At 29.9% G+C, this 12,704-nt stretch overlaps 2 protein-coding genes across 4 annotated transcripts; one reads left to right on the top strand and one right to left on the bottom strand.

The window, feature by feature from the left end:
- Window positions 1–124: 124 nt before the first annotated feature.
- On the bottom strand, window positions 125–2,446 carry LOC108479728 (uncharacterized). The gene is made up of 5 exons (XM_017782482.2): window positions 2,301–2,446; window positions 1,839–2,011; window positions 1,592–1,680; window positions 1,133–1,285; window positions 125–536 (listed from the first exon to the last, which is right to left on the bottom strand). The coding sequence occupies exons 2-5, from the start codon at window positions 1,933–1,935 to the stop codon at window positions 381–383; spliced, it is 495 nt and encodes a 164-aa protein (XP_017637971.1). The 5' UTR covers window positions 1,936–2,011; window positions 2,301–2,446; the 3' UTR covers window positions 125–380.
- A 35-nt stretch (window positions 2,447–2,481) lies between these two features.
- On the top strand, window positions 2,482–5,268 carry LOC108477226 (uncharacterized). 3 transcript variants are annotated; one of them, XR_008275836.1, is made up of 2 exons: window positions 2,482–2,626; window positions 4,578–5,268. XR_008275836.1 is itself a non-coding variant. In XM_017779712.2 (2 exons), the coding sequence occupies exon 2, from the start codon at window positions 4,511–4,513 to the stop codon at window positions 5,060–5,062; it is 552 nt and encodes a 183-aa protein (XP_017635201.1). In that variant the 5' UTR covers window positions 2,484–2,626; window positions 4,293–4,510; the 3' UTR covers window positions 5,063–5,268. The 3 variants fall into 3 exon arrangements, 2 of the variants coding, with proteins under 2 accessions (XP_017635201.1, XP_052878707.1); XM_017779712.2 differs by having other exon boundaries at window positions 2,484–2,626; window positions 4,293–5,268; XM_053022747.1 differs by having other exon boundaries at window positions 2,505–2,626; window positions 4,510–5,268.
- Window positions 5,269–12,704: the final 7,436 nt, after the last annotated feature.

The raw sequence follows: 12,704 nt of genomic DNA, 5'->3' as shown, positions 1-12,704 counted from the left end.
AGTATAATCTTCGAAAGGAACGAAGGAATTAAAAAAAAAAAAAAACAAATTCAGCATAGACGTCCCCAAATCAAGGTATTGCCATCTCTCATATGTGAGCATTGGTTCGACCCGAGAGAGACACTTTTGAATGAGAAATCAGTGAAATACGTTGGATGTCAGCAGATGCTTGGGAAACAAGACATCGCAGAATCTGATTGTTACATTGTCATAAAAATACGACAAAAGTTGTAGACAATTGAAGAATGCATCAAACTAATAAAGGGCTTTTACATTCGATAAATCTTGCAAATTGCTATCTCAGATCCTACACTGGCAAATTACATGATTGATTAATTAATACTAAAAACCGAGGGTTTAAAAGGTAATTGGATTAAGTTCTATGTAGGCAAGAAACCATAGTTTGCTATTGCAATCTCAAAGGCTTGCATTCTCTCACCGCGTGCAAATCCATTGCGATCATAATATGATATTTCGTTTATGTTAAGATCAATACAAGTCTTTACAAGCTCTTCACCAACACGTTTAGCAGCATCCTGAAAATACCAACGCAACAGAAACACCAGTTACTTTTTTTTCATGTTAACCATGCAAACATAAAAACACACGCACAAATTATTAAATGTGTCAAAACCATGTTTAAACATAGGGATAAATCTTCTTGGAAACCTAACAATCTGAGTATGCTGTCGAGCTTGTATTTTATTTTATTTTTCTCATGTCAAACACAAATTATAAACTAGTCAAAATCCTAAATATGAACATATACGTGTAGTGCTATCTATGTTGATTGTGTTTAAACATAGGGTGATATCTTCTTGTTGACCTAGCAATCTGTGCATGTCAGCAGTGTAAGCATAAATTACAACACAAATTACTAAATGCGACAAAATCCAAAAGATGAATGTATAGTGTAGTGTCAACTATGCTAGTCATGTTTAGGCATATATATCCTGTTGTACTTACTACACTGTTGTGTCTATGAAATATGTCGTGTTTGTATCATATTTTCAACTTGTCTCTAAACTCATTATTCTATATTGCTATATGCCCTAGACAGTTATCTAAACCCAAAATTTCTCTCCACAAGCAAGAAATATTCGAAGGCTATCAAAGACCCTATGATACTTACAATGGTGGTGCAAGTGGGATCGTCACGAATAGATTTCTGCAAAGTGCTTCCATAAAATAAGCACTTCTTGTTTTTGTCATCGACCAACATAGCATACAACTGCTTCTCTGAACAGAATACCGACAGTCTTGGTCTTCTTGGGGTGCCATTAAACTGGAAATAACATTGAAAACATCCGACTCATAAACATGTAAAAACTCATGAAATTTATTTCACCAACTCTAGAAAATGATTCAACAATCTTTGTTGGGCCTTGAATGCTTTGTTACTCAGGTGTATATTTGTAGGCTCAATTTTTAAAATTTGAAGATTTTCGGAAGATCATATTCCATATCTATATCCAAATAAATTTCGTACACAAACTTCGACCATAAATATTTCAAAAAGAATAATAAAAATAACATACATGTGTCCTAGCCATTGTATTGCACATTTTCTTAACAGGAAAAGAAAGCATACCTTCTTTAGCATTCTTCTGTTCCTAATTTTAGCGCTTTCTGTTCTGGTATTTGCCTTTGCTTCAACTACTAATGTCTTAACAAAAAGATCTGTGGAAAATCACTTGATTTTACATTCAACCCAGAGCTAAAAATATATGGAAAAAAAATAGAATTTAGAATTGAATAACTAGACATGTCCCAAGTCATTAGAACCAGATGAAGAAAAAGTTGGAACAGTTAGTAAGTGGAATATTGTTTAAACTTACTTGTCTTTTGTAAGGGGAGCAATTTGAAACATTTTGGAGTGGAACGAAAAATATCGCAAGTTTTAAACTGAAGTGCAGGGAAATTTGCCACTGCCATCGCTTGTAGTTACTGAAACCTGTCAGTCCCCCCAGCAGCAAATAAGAAACTGATTGATTTATGTCACCCTTCTCTCCTGCAAATATAAAGCAGAGGATAAAAGAAAGCCAAAAGGAAACCCCATTGGAGAAATGTTGACTAACACGATATTGCAGGTTCTGTTACATTTTAGACTTCAGCTAGACATTTCGACAAACATATAGGGTCCATGATATTTTGCTATATTATCATTCTTAGTTTTTAAAGCTTCTTAGATATAATCTAACAAAGTTATATCCAATCGAAAACATTTGCTCCAAATACTACTCTACCACAAACAAATGCGACTTTGGTTTTGTTTTGGCTAAAAGTGAACTTACTCTTACCTTAAGCAAGTTTAATGAAAATAAAACTCAAACCCTTGTTTTGCATGCTTTTATTATTTTAGGTCGAAATAAAAGTGCTTGTCAAACCGTTAGAAAAGGTTTGGTTATAGAAAACAATTTTATGTCCACCACGTGGATAAAAAATTTTATGTAAAAAAACATATTTATTAAAATTATTTAAATAAAAGAAAAGATTAGCACATTACAGCCCAACAATTAAGAAAAAAAATATAACCTCCCATTATTGCCCTTTACCACTCTCCCTCACCGACCACCTCAAGTCACCACACCCCCAGCCCTGTCTCCTTGTTCCCATTCGATTTTAGGTATTTTTTTTCTTCTTCTTTTTTTTTTCCTTTTTATATCGTTCATTTTTCTTCTTTATTTTTTCGATCAGATATTTTATCTTTGCCATTTTCTTTCAAAATGAAGATCTGGGTATTTTCTTTTTACTTTCTTTTGCTTCTGAGTATTGTTTTTTTTAGCCATTTTTATTGTATTTGAATTTGTTTTGAGCAAAAAGTTGTAGTTTTTGAGGGACTGTTTAAGCTTGAAAATATCTTCTTCTTTTTTTTTTAACTTTAGTTTTAGTAAAATAAAAATAGGAATTTATATGTTTCTATTTGGCTATTTGGTGACAAATTAGCTATTTTTAATATCTAGTTTCACTGTTTTAAGCTTGAAAGTATCTACTTGTTTGTATAGATTTTTTTTTCCTTTTTAATCTATTTTTAGTAAAATAAAATGGGAGTTTACTTGTTTTTCCCCTTCTGATTTAGGCTTCTCAGTTTGTTTCTTTGGTGACAAAATAGCCTTTTTTTTTTTTGAAAAGGGAAAAAAAAGCTTGAAAATGTTGAAATCAACATTTGTTGAGCCTTTGTTTCAATTTATGATCTGGGTTTTGCTTAGTTCTTTCATTTTGGGTGATTAATTAGAAAATTCCCTTTTCTTTGAGCTTTTTAATGATCTCTTGTAGAATCTGAGTTGTTTAACTCAGCTGGATTCAATATAGTTTTAGATCTTTACTTCTGTTGTAAATGCTTTTGTGGATGGTGATATGAGATTCTGTTGCTCCAAATCTTCATTTTCTTTTTAAGTATATATGTTTGACACTCATTTTCGTATTGGATATTTATCTGTGTTAAACATTCACACTCCAGTCTAAGTAACATAGATAATTTATAGGTTCAAGCATATGTAGATAGTTTATTTACGAGAATATACGAACAAATCAATCTTGAGGAAAATAGTTAGCTTCATTGGTTTTAGTTACAAGGCGACGATCATAACCAAAGGTTAAGGCTAATGGAGTCTTTCTTTTGGATCAAGAAAGATAAAGGAAAGATCTTCTAGTGAAACCGTGCCATTTTTGAATATACCTTGGGCTTAGGACAGGATAGTAAGGGAGTCCCTCACTAGCGCTCCTGTCCCATGGCAGGATGTGTTCTATTCTCGCCCGTGCAAGACAACGAAGTTCTTGAGCTTAGTTGTAGGACATCATAGAATTTCATAAAATATTAAGCAGCACAAGATACAGTTCTAGTACTTTTAGTTCGTTTTTTGGGATCGTTTTGGGAAATTGTGACTGTTAGTATAGATGTATCCTGTGTTATAAGTACGATTACTGCAAACTAAGAACATATTAAAATAAAAATAAACTACATGACAATATTCTGAACTTATTTATAGAGATTTTTTACATGCAATGGATAGAGCAGAAATATAACTTATTTATAGAAATTTATCATGTTATAAATTATATAAATAACATCGGCAATATTATTTTTTTTAAAAGAAGGAAATTCCTACATAATCAATCTTAGAACGAATATTTTAAATTTATGCATCATATTCTTCTATTGCTCAATTCTCATTCTTTATTCATAATTTAAATTTATACATTACATTTTGTTTTGAGATTAATTTATACTATGATTTGAATATATATAACACTTTAATATCTTGTAGTAATGACTTGTTTGCCTTTAATAGTACAAAGTGAGAGGCGAAAAAGAATTGGTCTTGCATTGACAGTATGGTCGCAAATATGTACAGTTCCGAGTTGGTTCTTAGTTATTTTGGGTGCTGTCTCTAGCCTACAAACTTATAAACAAAGGATTAGATCATATATTTTAGATTTTTTTGCTCAAAGAGATTATGTGAAGCGACTTGTACATGCTAGTGACGGGACTTGTATTGAACAAGTTAGGATGAATAGATCTGTCTTTTTTGAAGAATTACGTGCTGAGAATGTTGCTAATGAAATGAATCTTGAAGAAGGAAGCAATGACAATGGATGCGAAATTGATGCTTTCTTAGATGAGATGGATGATGACTTGGCTACACAATCGCAATTGTCTAATCCAAACAAAGTTGATTCTACATTTTCAAAGAAGAAGAGAAGGAGTTTTGAGGCTAGTGAACCATATTCTTCTACTTCACTTATCGATGCTGTCACATTATTGGGGGATAATATAAGGATAGTTGGCCTTGAATTAAGTAGGAGCATTGCTTCCGAAATGCTCATTCAAAATAAGTCAAAAATGATCATTCAAGAAAAGATACAAACTCTCTATGTGTTTTTAGGTGAAATAGAAGGTTTAACAGATGATGAGCGAATTGATGCATTGATCAAAATTCCTGATCATCCAATGCAAATGTTCGTTTTAATTCCTGATCATCCAATGCAAATGTTCGTTTTCTTAAGTCTACCACCTTCTATGCGATTAGCATGGGTGAGAAAATTTATTTTTACCCATTAAAGATGTGGTTGTGGTGGTGGATGAATATAACTTTTTGTAAGTTGTCACTTTTTGTATGTGTAAATGGGTATGGAGTAATATAAGTTTTTGCATGTAATTATAGGAAGATATATTGACATGGAAGTATGTCATACAAATATTGTCATTTTTTGTATATGTTGTGATGATGGCTATGTTATGTAGATGTTGATATGATGGTTGGATTATGTTGTTACTTTTTAACAGTATTTTTATTTTGATAGTAGTACCCTTTAACAATACTAGTAAACAACATAACCAAAAAAAAAAAAAAAGAAATTTTGATACAAAAGCTTTGTAGATCTAGGCTTTTGGAAGGTTTTTAGGAAAACCAAAATGGAAAATATGAAAAAAGAGATCAAGAAAAGTTCTTGGTAAAATTTAGGTAAATTCATGTTGGTGGCTGTCGGTGATGGAAGGTACCAGCAACGACGGTGGTCTATTGGATTTTGGAAAAATGTTGGAGAGGAATATGAAGATGAATTTGGGGAGAGAGAGGCGACCAATGAAGATGAAAAAGATGGAGAAAATAAAAAAAAATCTCTTAATATAATTTAATATAAAATACTAATTTAATTTAATATAAAATAATTTAAATAATTTAATATAAAAATAAAAAATCTTTTAATATAATTTAGTCATAATTATTGAAAATAACCTCAATGTTTATTGGTTTTTGGTTTTTGCCCTTGATACCTTTAACGTTACGAATTCTTTAGAAATTATCCTAATTTTAATTGTAAACGTGAGTTAATTGTTAATTAAATTGCAGGTCAACGAAGTAACCTATATGGCATAGCATGAGATCATAGATGATGTCATTTATGAAAACACAATTGTTTAATATTTTTTTTTTTCAATTTGTTTGTTTTCTCCTTTCTCTCTTTCTCTCTAGTTGCTGTCGCTATTGTGTCTAACCCCCACCGTCACTGCCTTCTCTCTCACTCTTCACTGTCTCATCCCCACCATTGCTCCCTTTCGTCTCGCTCCTAACCATCGATCTCATATGTTATTGTGTCAAACACTTTTATCAAAATCGAAAGATTTTAAAGGAAGATTTGTTTGAAATTGAATGATCAAAGTTAATGTTTTTAAAAATAAAATATATTTAATATAAATATATATAATTTCATTATATAAATAAATATATATTTTTTATGTAAATAAAGAGTAATGATTGAGACTCTTTGTTGACAATTTAATTATTAATCTTAAAAAAAAATTGTCAATTTTAAGAGCAATTATAGAAATTATTAGGTACGTCCTTAGCACGTAGGATATGGTCATTGTTCACATGAGCTATATTTTACACATCCGAAAACAAGATGTTTTGGGTGAGAATGAGAAGAAGGTTGCTGTGTAAAAAATAGCTTATGTGGAAAATAATTGTTGGGAGGGACCATATCCCATATGATATGTAATAATTTCTCGTATTTAAGCCATTATAAAAGGGAAGTTAGACAACAAAAAATGTGGCACTAAAAAATGGTTGGAAAAAATCTTGAGCTACTGAATCAATGAGAAACCATAAAAACCTTTTATCCAACAGCAAGAGATTGCCATAAAGTGACCCACCTGGTTGGATCACTGTCGCTGAGAATTTTCTCAACAAAGGTTGGACCTGAACTTCTTTTCACATTCTATTGTCATGTAAGGAAGCTCTCCACTCTTACAATAACTAAAGGTTAATAATTTTAGTGTAATCAATGTTTCGGGTTTCCAAATGCCAGAAAAAGAAACAGCATGGGCAAGACAGGGTTCAAAAGTTTTGGGTTTTCGTACCAATCTCGGCATCAGTCAGTGGTTGATATGAATATAGTTTATGAACAAAAGATTAGTCATAGAAGGAGTTAGCTGCATAGCAACTCTCTCTCAAAATACTTTTAGCAATACCCAAACTAATAAAAAATTAATTTTAAATTATTGTGAATTGATTTGGAATTTAAAACATAATTGACTAAATACATTCTTCATTAAGTGATCAATTATCTACTTATCTATTTTAATGGTTTTTTCTATTGAAAATTTTTATTTGCTTTTTATATTTATTATCAAACATGTTTAAAAAATTAAATTGTATTAATTTTTAATAAAATTATTTTTAATGATTATCAAACAATTTTAAGAGGAGTAATAAGTTTATTTTATTTTATTGTTTTATGAAATTAATAAGTTTAAGTTTAAAGATTCATATTCCAGTATATCTTGAGAAATAATGATATTTTTTGGAGGAATGGATAATTTTTTTTATAAAAGTATAATTTCAAATGACATAATATTCTTAATTCCTTTTATTTTAATTTAATAGTTTAATTTTTTTTTTTACTTTTTATCAACTGAGTATAAATGTGTGTATGATACAAAGTTGTTACATGTGAAAACATGATGGAGGATAAGAAACTTCTAAAGCATCTTCCACTAAATGGAATGAGCATATAAATAGATAAAAATTGGCTGTGGTTAATGATTGGGGGGGGGGGGGGTGAGTGGAAGGGAGCAAATTACCCATTGTCAAATTTATTAGGTTAAGACAAGATGAGCTTTTTAAATGCACCTTTCACTGTTACATAAATGCAAGAGTAAGTGTTGGAGATAAAATAGAAGAAAAGATGGAATGGGGTTGGGATATATGGTAAGCAAAAGTGAATGCAAAGTGACTAACAACTCATCTTCCCCCACCACTTTCTTCATTCCACTAATAATGTCTTTTCTCTATGATTCTGATTTCAGATTCCTAAGTTCTTAACCAAACATTTCTATTTTAAGCTTTCTTTTAATTTTTTTTTTTTTTAGACAACCACAACTTTATACGAACTAAAGAGACTAAGATTATGTTAAGATCAAACTAATTTAGGTATGCATACATTAATATATATAACTCATGCAAAGTATCGAAATAAAAAATTAAATACTCTTAATGAAAAGTCATCCAATCCATAAAAATTTTTGTCTTATTATGTTTAAAAATTTTATAAAAATACAAAATTACAAACTTCCAACATGATTAATAAAATACACATAAATGATATAAAAATAGAATCTAAATTAATGGGGTGTCATTTAAAAGAAAATTGCATCAATCAGTTAAATCAAAATCCGTTCAACCTAAAGAATGAAAAAATATATTATTTTATGTATTTAATATTAACATAATGTTTTAGTACTAAATGTTGCTATTAAAATATTTAAAGTATTTATTTACCAATAAAATATTCTAATATAATAATTATTTATAAAATATATTTATTAAAAATTAATAATGATATTTTATTTATCTTAACTCAGTTGATATTATTGTTGTTATAACAATTCTAAGGACGTTGGTATGAATGCATTTAAATGCTTGATACTTTTCACTTCAAAGATTTGGTGAGTTATGAGTAATTTAGACTAGAAATGTTCATGGGCTAGGTCAGGCCAGATCTAAGCATGATATTAACATTTTTTATGCTTATCCAAGCTCGGCTTGACCCAAAATACAAGCTTAAAATTTTATTGAAATTTGCAAAAGACTAACCTAAGCCCATTTTAAGCTCACTCATATTATTTTAAAAAATATTTATATTATACTATTTTAATATTTAATAATGTTATACATTTTTATTTATTGAAAATTTTTATATAGTCATCTTAACATCATTTTAATGTTTACATTAGAGTAGTATTATAAATATTTAGTATAGGTTTATTTTTTAATGTGTTTTAAATTACATAATATACAAAAATAACATAATATAAAGTACTATAAACTTTAAAAAGGGGTCTGGCTGGGCTTAGGCCTTGAATGTTCAAGCCCGAACCCAACTCATATTTTAAATGGACTTAATTTTTTTGTCCAAGTCTATTTTTTCGGCTTAATATTTTTACCCAAACACTCTCAAATTTCAAGCGGGCCTTCGGACTTGGACGGATAGCACGACCTATGAACAGTCTACTTTAGGCATTGTATCAAAAATAATATTTTTATTATTAAAATAGTAATATAAAATATATTAAATAAAGTATTAAAAATACTATTTATTACTAAAATACGAAAATTATATAATATTAAAATATATGTGTATGTTTGCTAGTATTAAAAGTATAATTTTACATTAATATTTAAAATATTTTTAAAATAAAAATTATCAATATAATGTAATTAATTAAATTCTAAGTTAAATTTTGATCTAAAAATTATGTTAGTTATAAGGAGGTATTTTCTAAAATTTCTTTGCACTTATTGAAAATGAGAAGTGAAATTAAAGAAAATGATTTTATTTTTATTAAACAATAAGTGGTGTTAGTTATAACTCATTACGATTGTGGTACCATTTAAGTTTTGTTTACCTCTGGATAACCACTTTTGGACATTATAAGTAATGTTAATCAACTTTTATTTTCCAACTACTTCTTCAAGCCAAATAAATAAAATCTAGTTTTTGGGTTTTAGAAATGCATCTTTGGGTGGAAAATTATAAAATTTTCATGTCTTTATAGTTTTTTTAGCTTACAGCTAATTTAATTTAGTATTAAGGAACAAATAATAATAATAATAATGCTTCACATTTGAGTTAATTATTTTATCAATTATGAATTTTATTAATTTGTAAGTGTTATATTTGTATGTAAATTTAATATCTAAAATATGATTTAAATATTCAAATTAAATCTTATAAATATTTTATATTCTTTACTTAAAATTGTTTAAAATTATATTTCATATATCACAATATTAATGAATTTGAATATGATTTAAATTTAATTAACTTTTAATTTCCAACCTCATGTTTAAAATAAATATTTTAATTTTTCTCTACTTTTTGTTGTTAAAAAAAAAAAAAACCACTTTGTCAAGATACTTTTTCATAGAAATTTTCGAACCAAATACCCCCAACGTTGATCTCATTTTGCTAAAGTTACACAAAATTAGGTTTGAAGTTGATTTTTATGAATAGTTCATGTGCTCATATCAGATAAGTTTATAGTTTTTGAAAGTACTTCCTCCGAACCATGCCTCAGGTCCTTTTTTCCTTATTTTGTGGGGTGTTCCCTTCACCCAGCCACAAATGACACGATTTCTTCATGCCTTTGGTTTCACATTCACTATTTTTGGAGGAGACTACTCCACCCTTAGTTCATGAATAATCTGAGCACTCTGTTGTATAGTCCCTGTTGCTGATTGTATTTCTCCAATAAGAGCCTAAACTGCTCTTAAATCTCTGTGTACTGCTGCATCGTTTAGGTATGATTTTGCGTAGTTGGATTCTCAACCCCTTGGTGTCATGATTGATGATTACCTTTTAGGGGGCTTGGTTGGTTCGGGTGATCCTGATAGCGTCTCGACAGTCTGTTAATGCTGATGTCCCGAATGGTAGCTCCTTTGGTCATTTGGTTGACCATTCTATTCGTGACCTAGATGCTCTGAGATGTTCTATCCCTAGCTGTTGTTGATAATTTTATTATTGGTTGTAGTCATATTGGTTGTAGTCATGTTCTATCCCATTGATCCTATTAGTGTTGATCCTCTTGCCCATAGTCTACCTCATCTGTTTGTGCTGTAGGGCGTCCTGAGCTGGCTGAGCTATCTTCCCATAGACAACGTAAATTGTCACAACACTAAATATAAGAGTAGTTCATTACAGCAGTTCATACTATTGGAGGTGCAAAGAATTGCTACGAAAAAGGTGGTTCACATGGTGGAAGTGTGCATAGCTACTATTTATGATGGTGAAAGTATGTCATGTAGTTATGGGGAGAGAGTTTTTGCATAATTTGTTTGCCTCTCTCCCTTATTGGAGGAGGAGGTTTTATAGACGGAGAAGGGTTGAGAATGGCCCTCCTTTAATGATGATCTCCTTGTAGAGTCTAATCTAAGCCTTGTTCTAAGCTTGGTTTTGGGTGTGAAATGTATTAGATGAAATTATTATAGGTGAATGGGTCTAGCCAGTTGGGATTACTAAATGAGATTAGATTTGATGTGACGATTATCTTTAGTAGAACTTTGGAAAGGTGTTACTTGCTAAATTATGTGTTGTCCACTAAGTTCTTTGTAACAAAGTAAGCTTTATTCCTAAAATACAATTGAATTTAATAAAATAATACATTAATTATATTTTTATTAACAAATATCACTTTAATCAATAATTAATTTCATTACTATATCTTTTTAAAGCAAAAAGATCAAACAAGTTTAATTTGCAATTTACATCAAAAACATTTTAAACCATTATAGGTTACACTACAATTAATTTTTATGTATGAAATTTAAAAAATTCACCATGTGTTTCATTAAAATAAAATTTACATGATAAACAAAAATACAAATAACAATATTCATTTGTGATATAAGTAGTTAGTTTAATTAATAATATATAAATTATTAGTTCATAAGTTAGATGTAACACTTCGTTACCTGATCCGGTCTTTGAGTTCAAGTTACGAGATGTCACAAACTGTACCGAAGTAACTACAATCAAATACGAGCAATTCTTAGCAATTAATAATTACAATTCAGCTAAAACATACATTAGTATACGATGGAATCAATTTTGAGTCTTGCACGAACTTACGTAAACTTTAAAGCTAAGCTCGGGATAGAAATAGGATTTAATTATAAGAAATATAAAATTTTAGAACGACGTCGTGACATGAGAGAGTTCTTCGTCATAATGTGACTTACTATTTTGATCAAGGCCCGACGAGGGAACTTTTAACATCTAAAGTTCAATATTAAAATCATTTCATGTTAGATAAGTGCCAATAGAGTTTTGATCATCTGAAGAAAATGTTGACGAAAGCCCCAGTCTTTACTCAGCCTAAATCTAGAGTAGTGTATGTTGTTTATAGTGATACGTTTCTCAATGTGTTGGGTTGTGTACTGATGCAGTCAAGAAAGGTAGTAGCCTATGCTTTTTGATAATTAAAGTCACATGAAAAGATTTATCTTACACATGATCTCGAGTTGGTCGTGATTGTATTCGCTTTGAAGGTTTGGAGACATTATTTATACGGCGAGAAATGTCACGTGTTTACAGATTACAAAAGTTTAAAGTATTTGATGACTCAGAAAGAGTTGATTTTGAAACAGAGACGGTGGTTAGAATTGCTGAAAGATTACGATCTGGTTATTAATTATCATCTGGAAAAGGCTAATGTAGTTGTGGATGCACTTAGTCAAAAGTCGTCATTGTTTGCACTTCGAGCGTTGAACGCTTATTTAGCTCTTAATAAAGATGGTTCTGTATTAGCGGAGTTGAGAACGAAACCCCTGTTTCTACAACAAATTCAAGAATTGCAAGATGAAGATTCGAAGTTGGTGTTGAAACGATAGATGGTTCAGAATAATTTGAGTACAGAGTACAGTGTTGATGATAGTGGTACATTGCGTTATCACGACAGAATTTGCGTTCCGAGTAATTTAGATTTGAAAAATGATATTCTTTCTGAAGCTCATAGTAGTATGTACTCTATTCATCTGGGTAGCACGAAGATTTATTGTGATTTGAAACAAATGTATTTGTAACGACCCAAATTTTAAGGTTATTGGAAGATTTTGAATATTAGATTCATAAATATTTATTAGAAATATTTACGAAGTTAAGTGAGAGATTAATTAGATTTTAGTTAAATGAATTAGCTTGAA

Source organism: Gossypium arboreum, chromosome 12 (genome assembly GCF_025698485.1).
Source record: "Gossypium arboreum isolate Shixiya-1 chromosome 12, ASM2569848v2, whole genome shotgun sequence".
Taxonomy (NCBI): Eukaryota; Viridiplantae; Streptophyta; class Magnoliopsida; order Malvales; family Malvaceae; genus Gossypium; species Gossypium arboreum.
Note: the sequence above shows the minus strand (reverse complement) of the source record. Positions and strands in the feature narration are given on the sequence as shown.

Excerpts from the sequence above, each read along its gene's own strand:
- LOC108479728 (XM_017782482.2), bottom strand. The coding sequence starts at position 1,935 with ATGGCAGTGGCAAATTTCCCTGCACTTCAGTTTAAAACTTGCGATATT. Across the intron at positions 1,681-1,838 it reads GCTCCCCTTACAAAAGACAA|ATCTTTTTGTTAAGACATTA; the intron begins GTAAGTTTAAAC and ends GATTTTCCACAG. Across the intron at positions 537-1,132 it reads ATCCCACTTGCACCACCATT|GATGCTGCTAAACGTGTTGG; the intron begins GTAAGTATCATA and ends TGGTATTTTCAG.
- LOC108477226 (XM_017779712.2), top strand. The coding sequence starts at position 4,511 with ATGAATAGATCTGTCTTTTTTGAAGAATTACGTGCTGAGAATGTTGCT.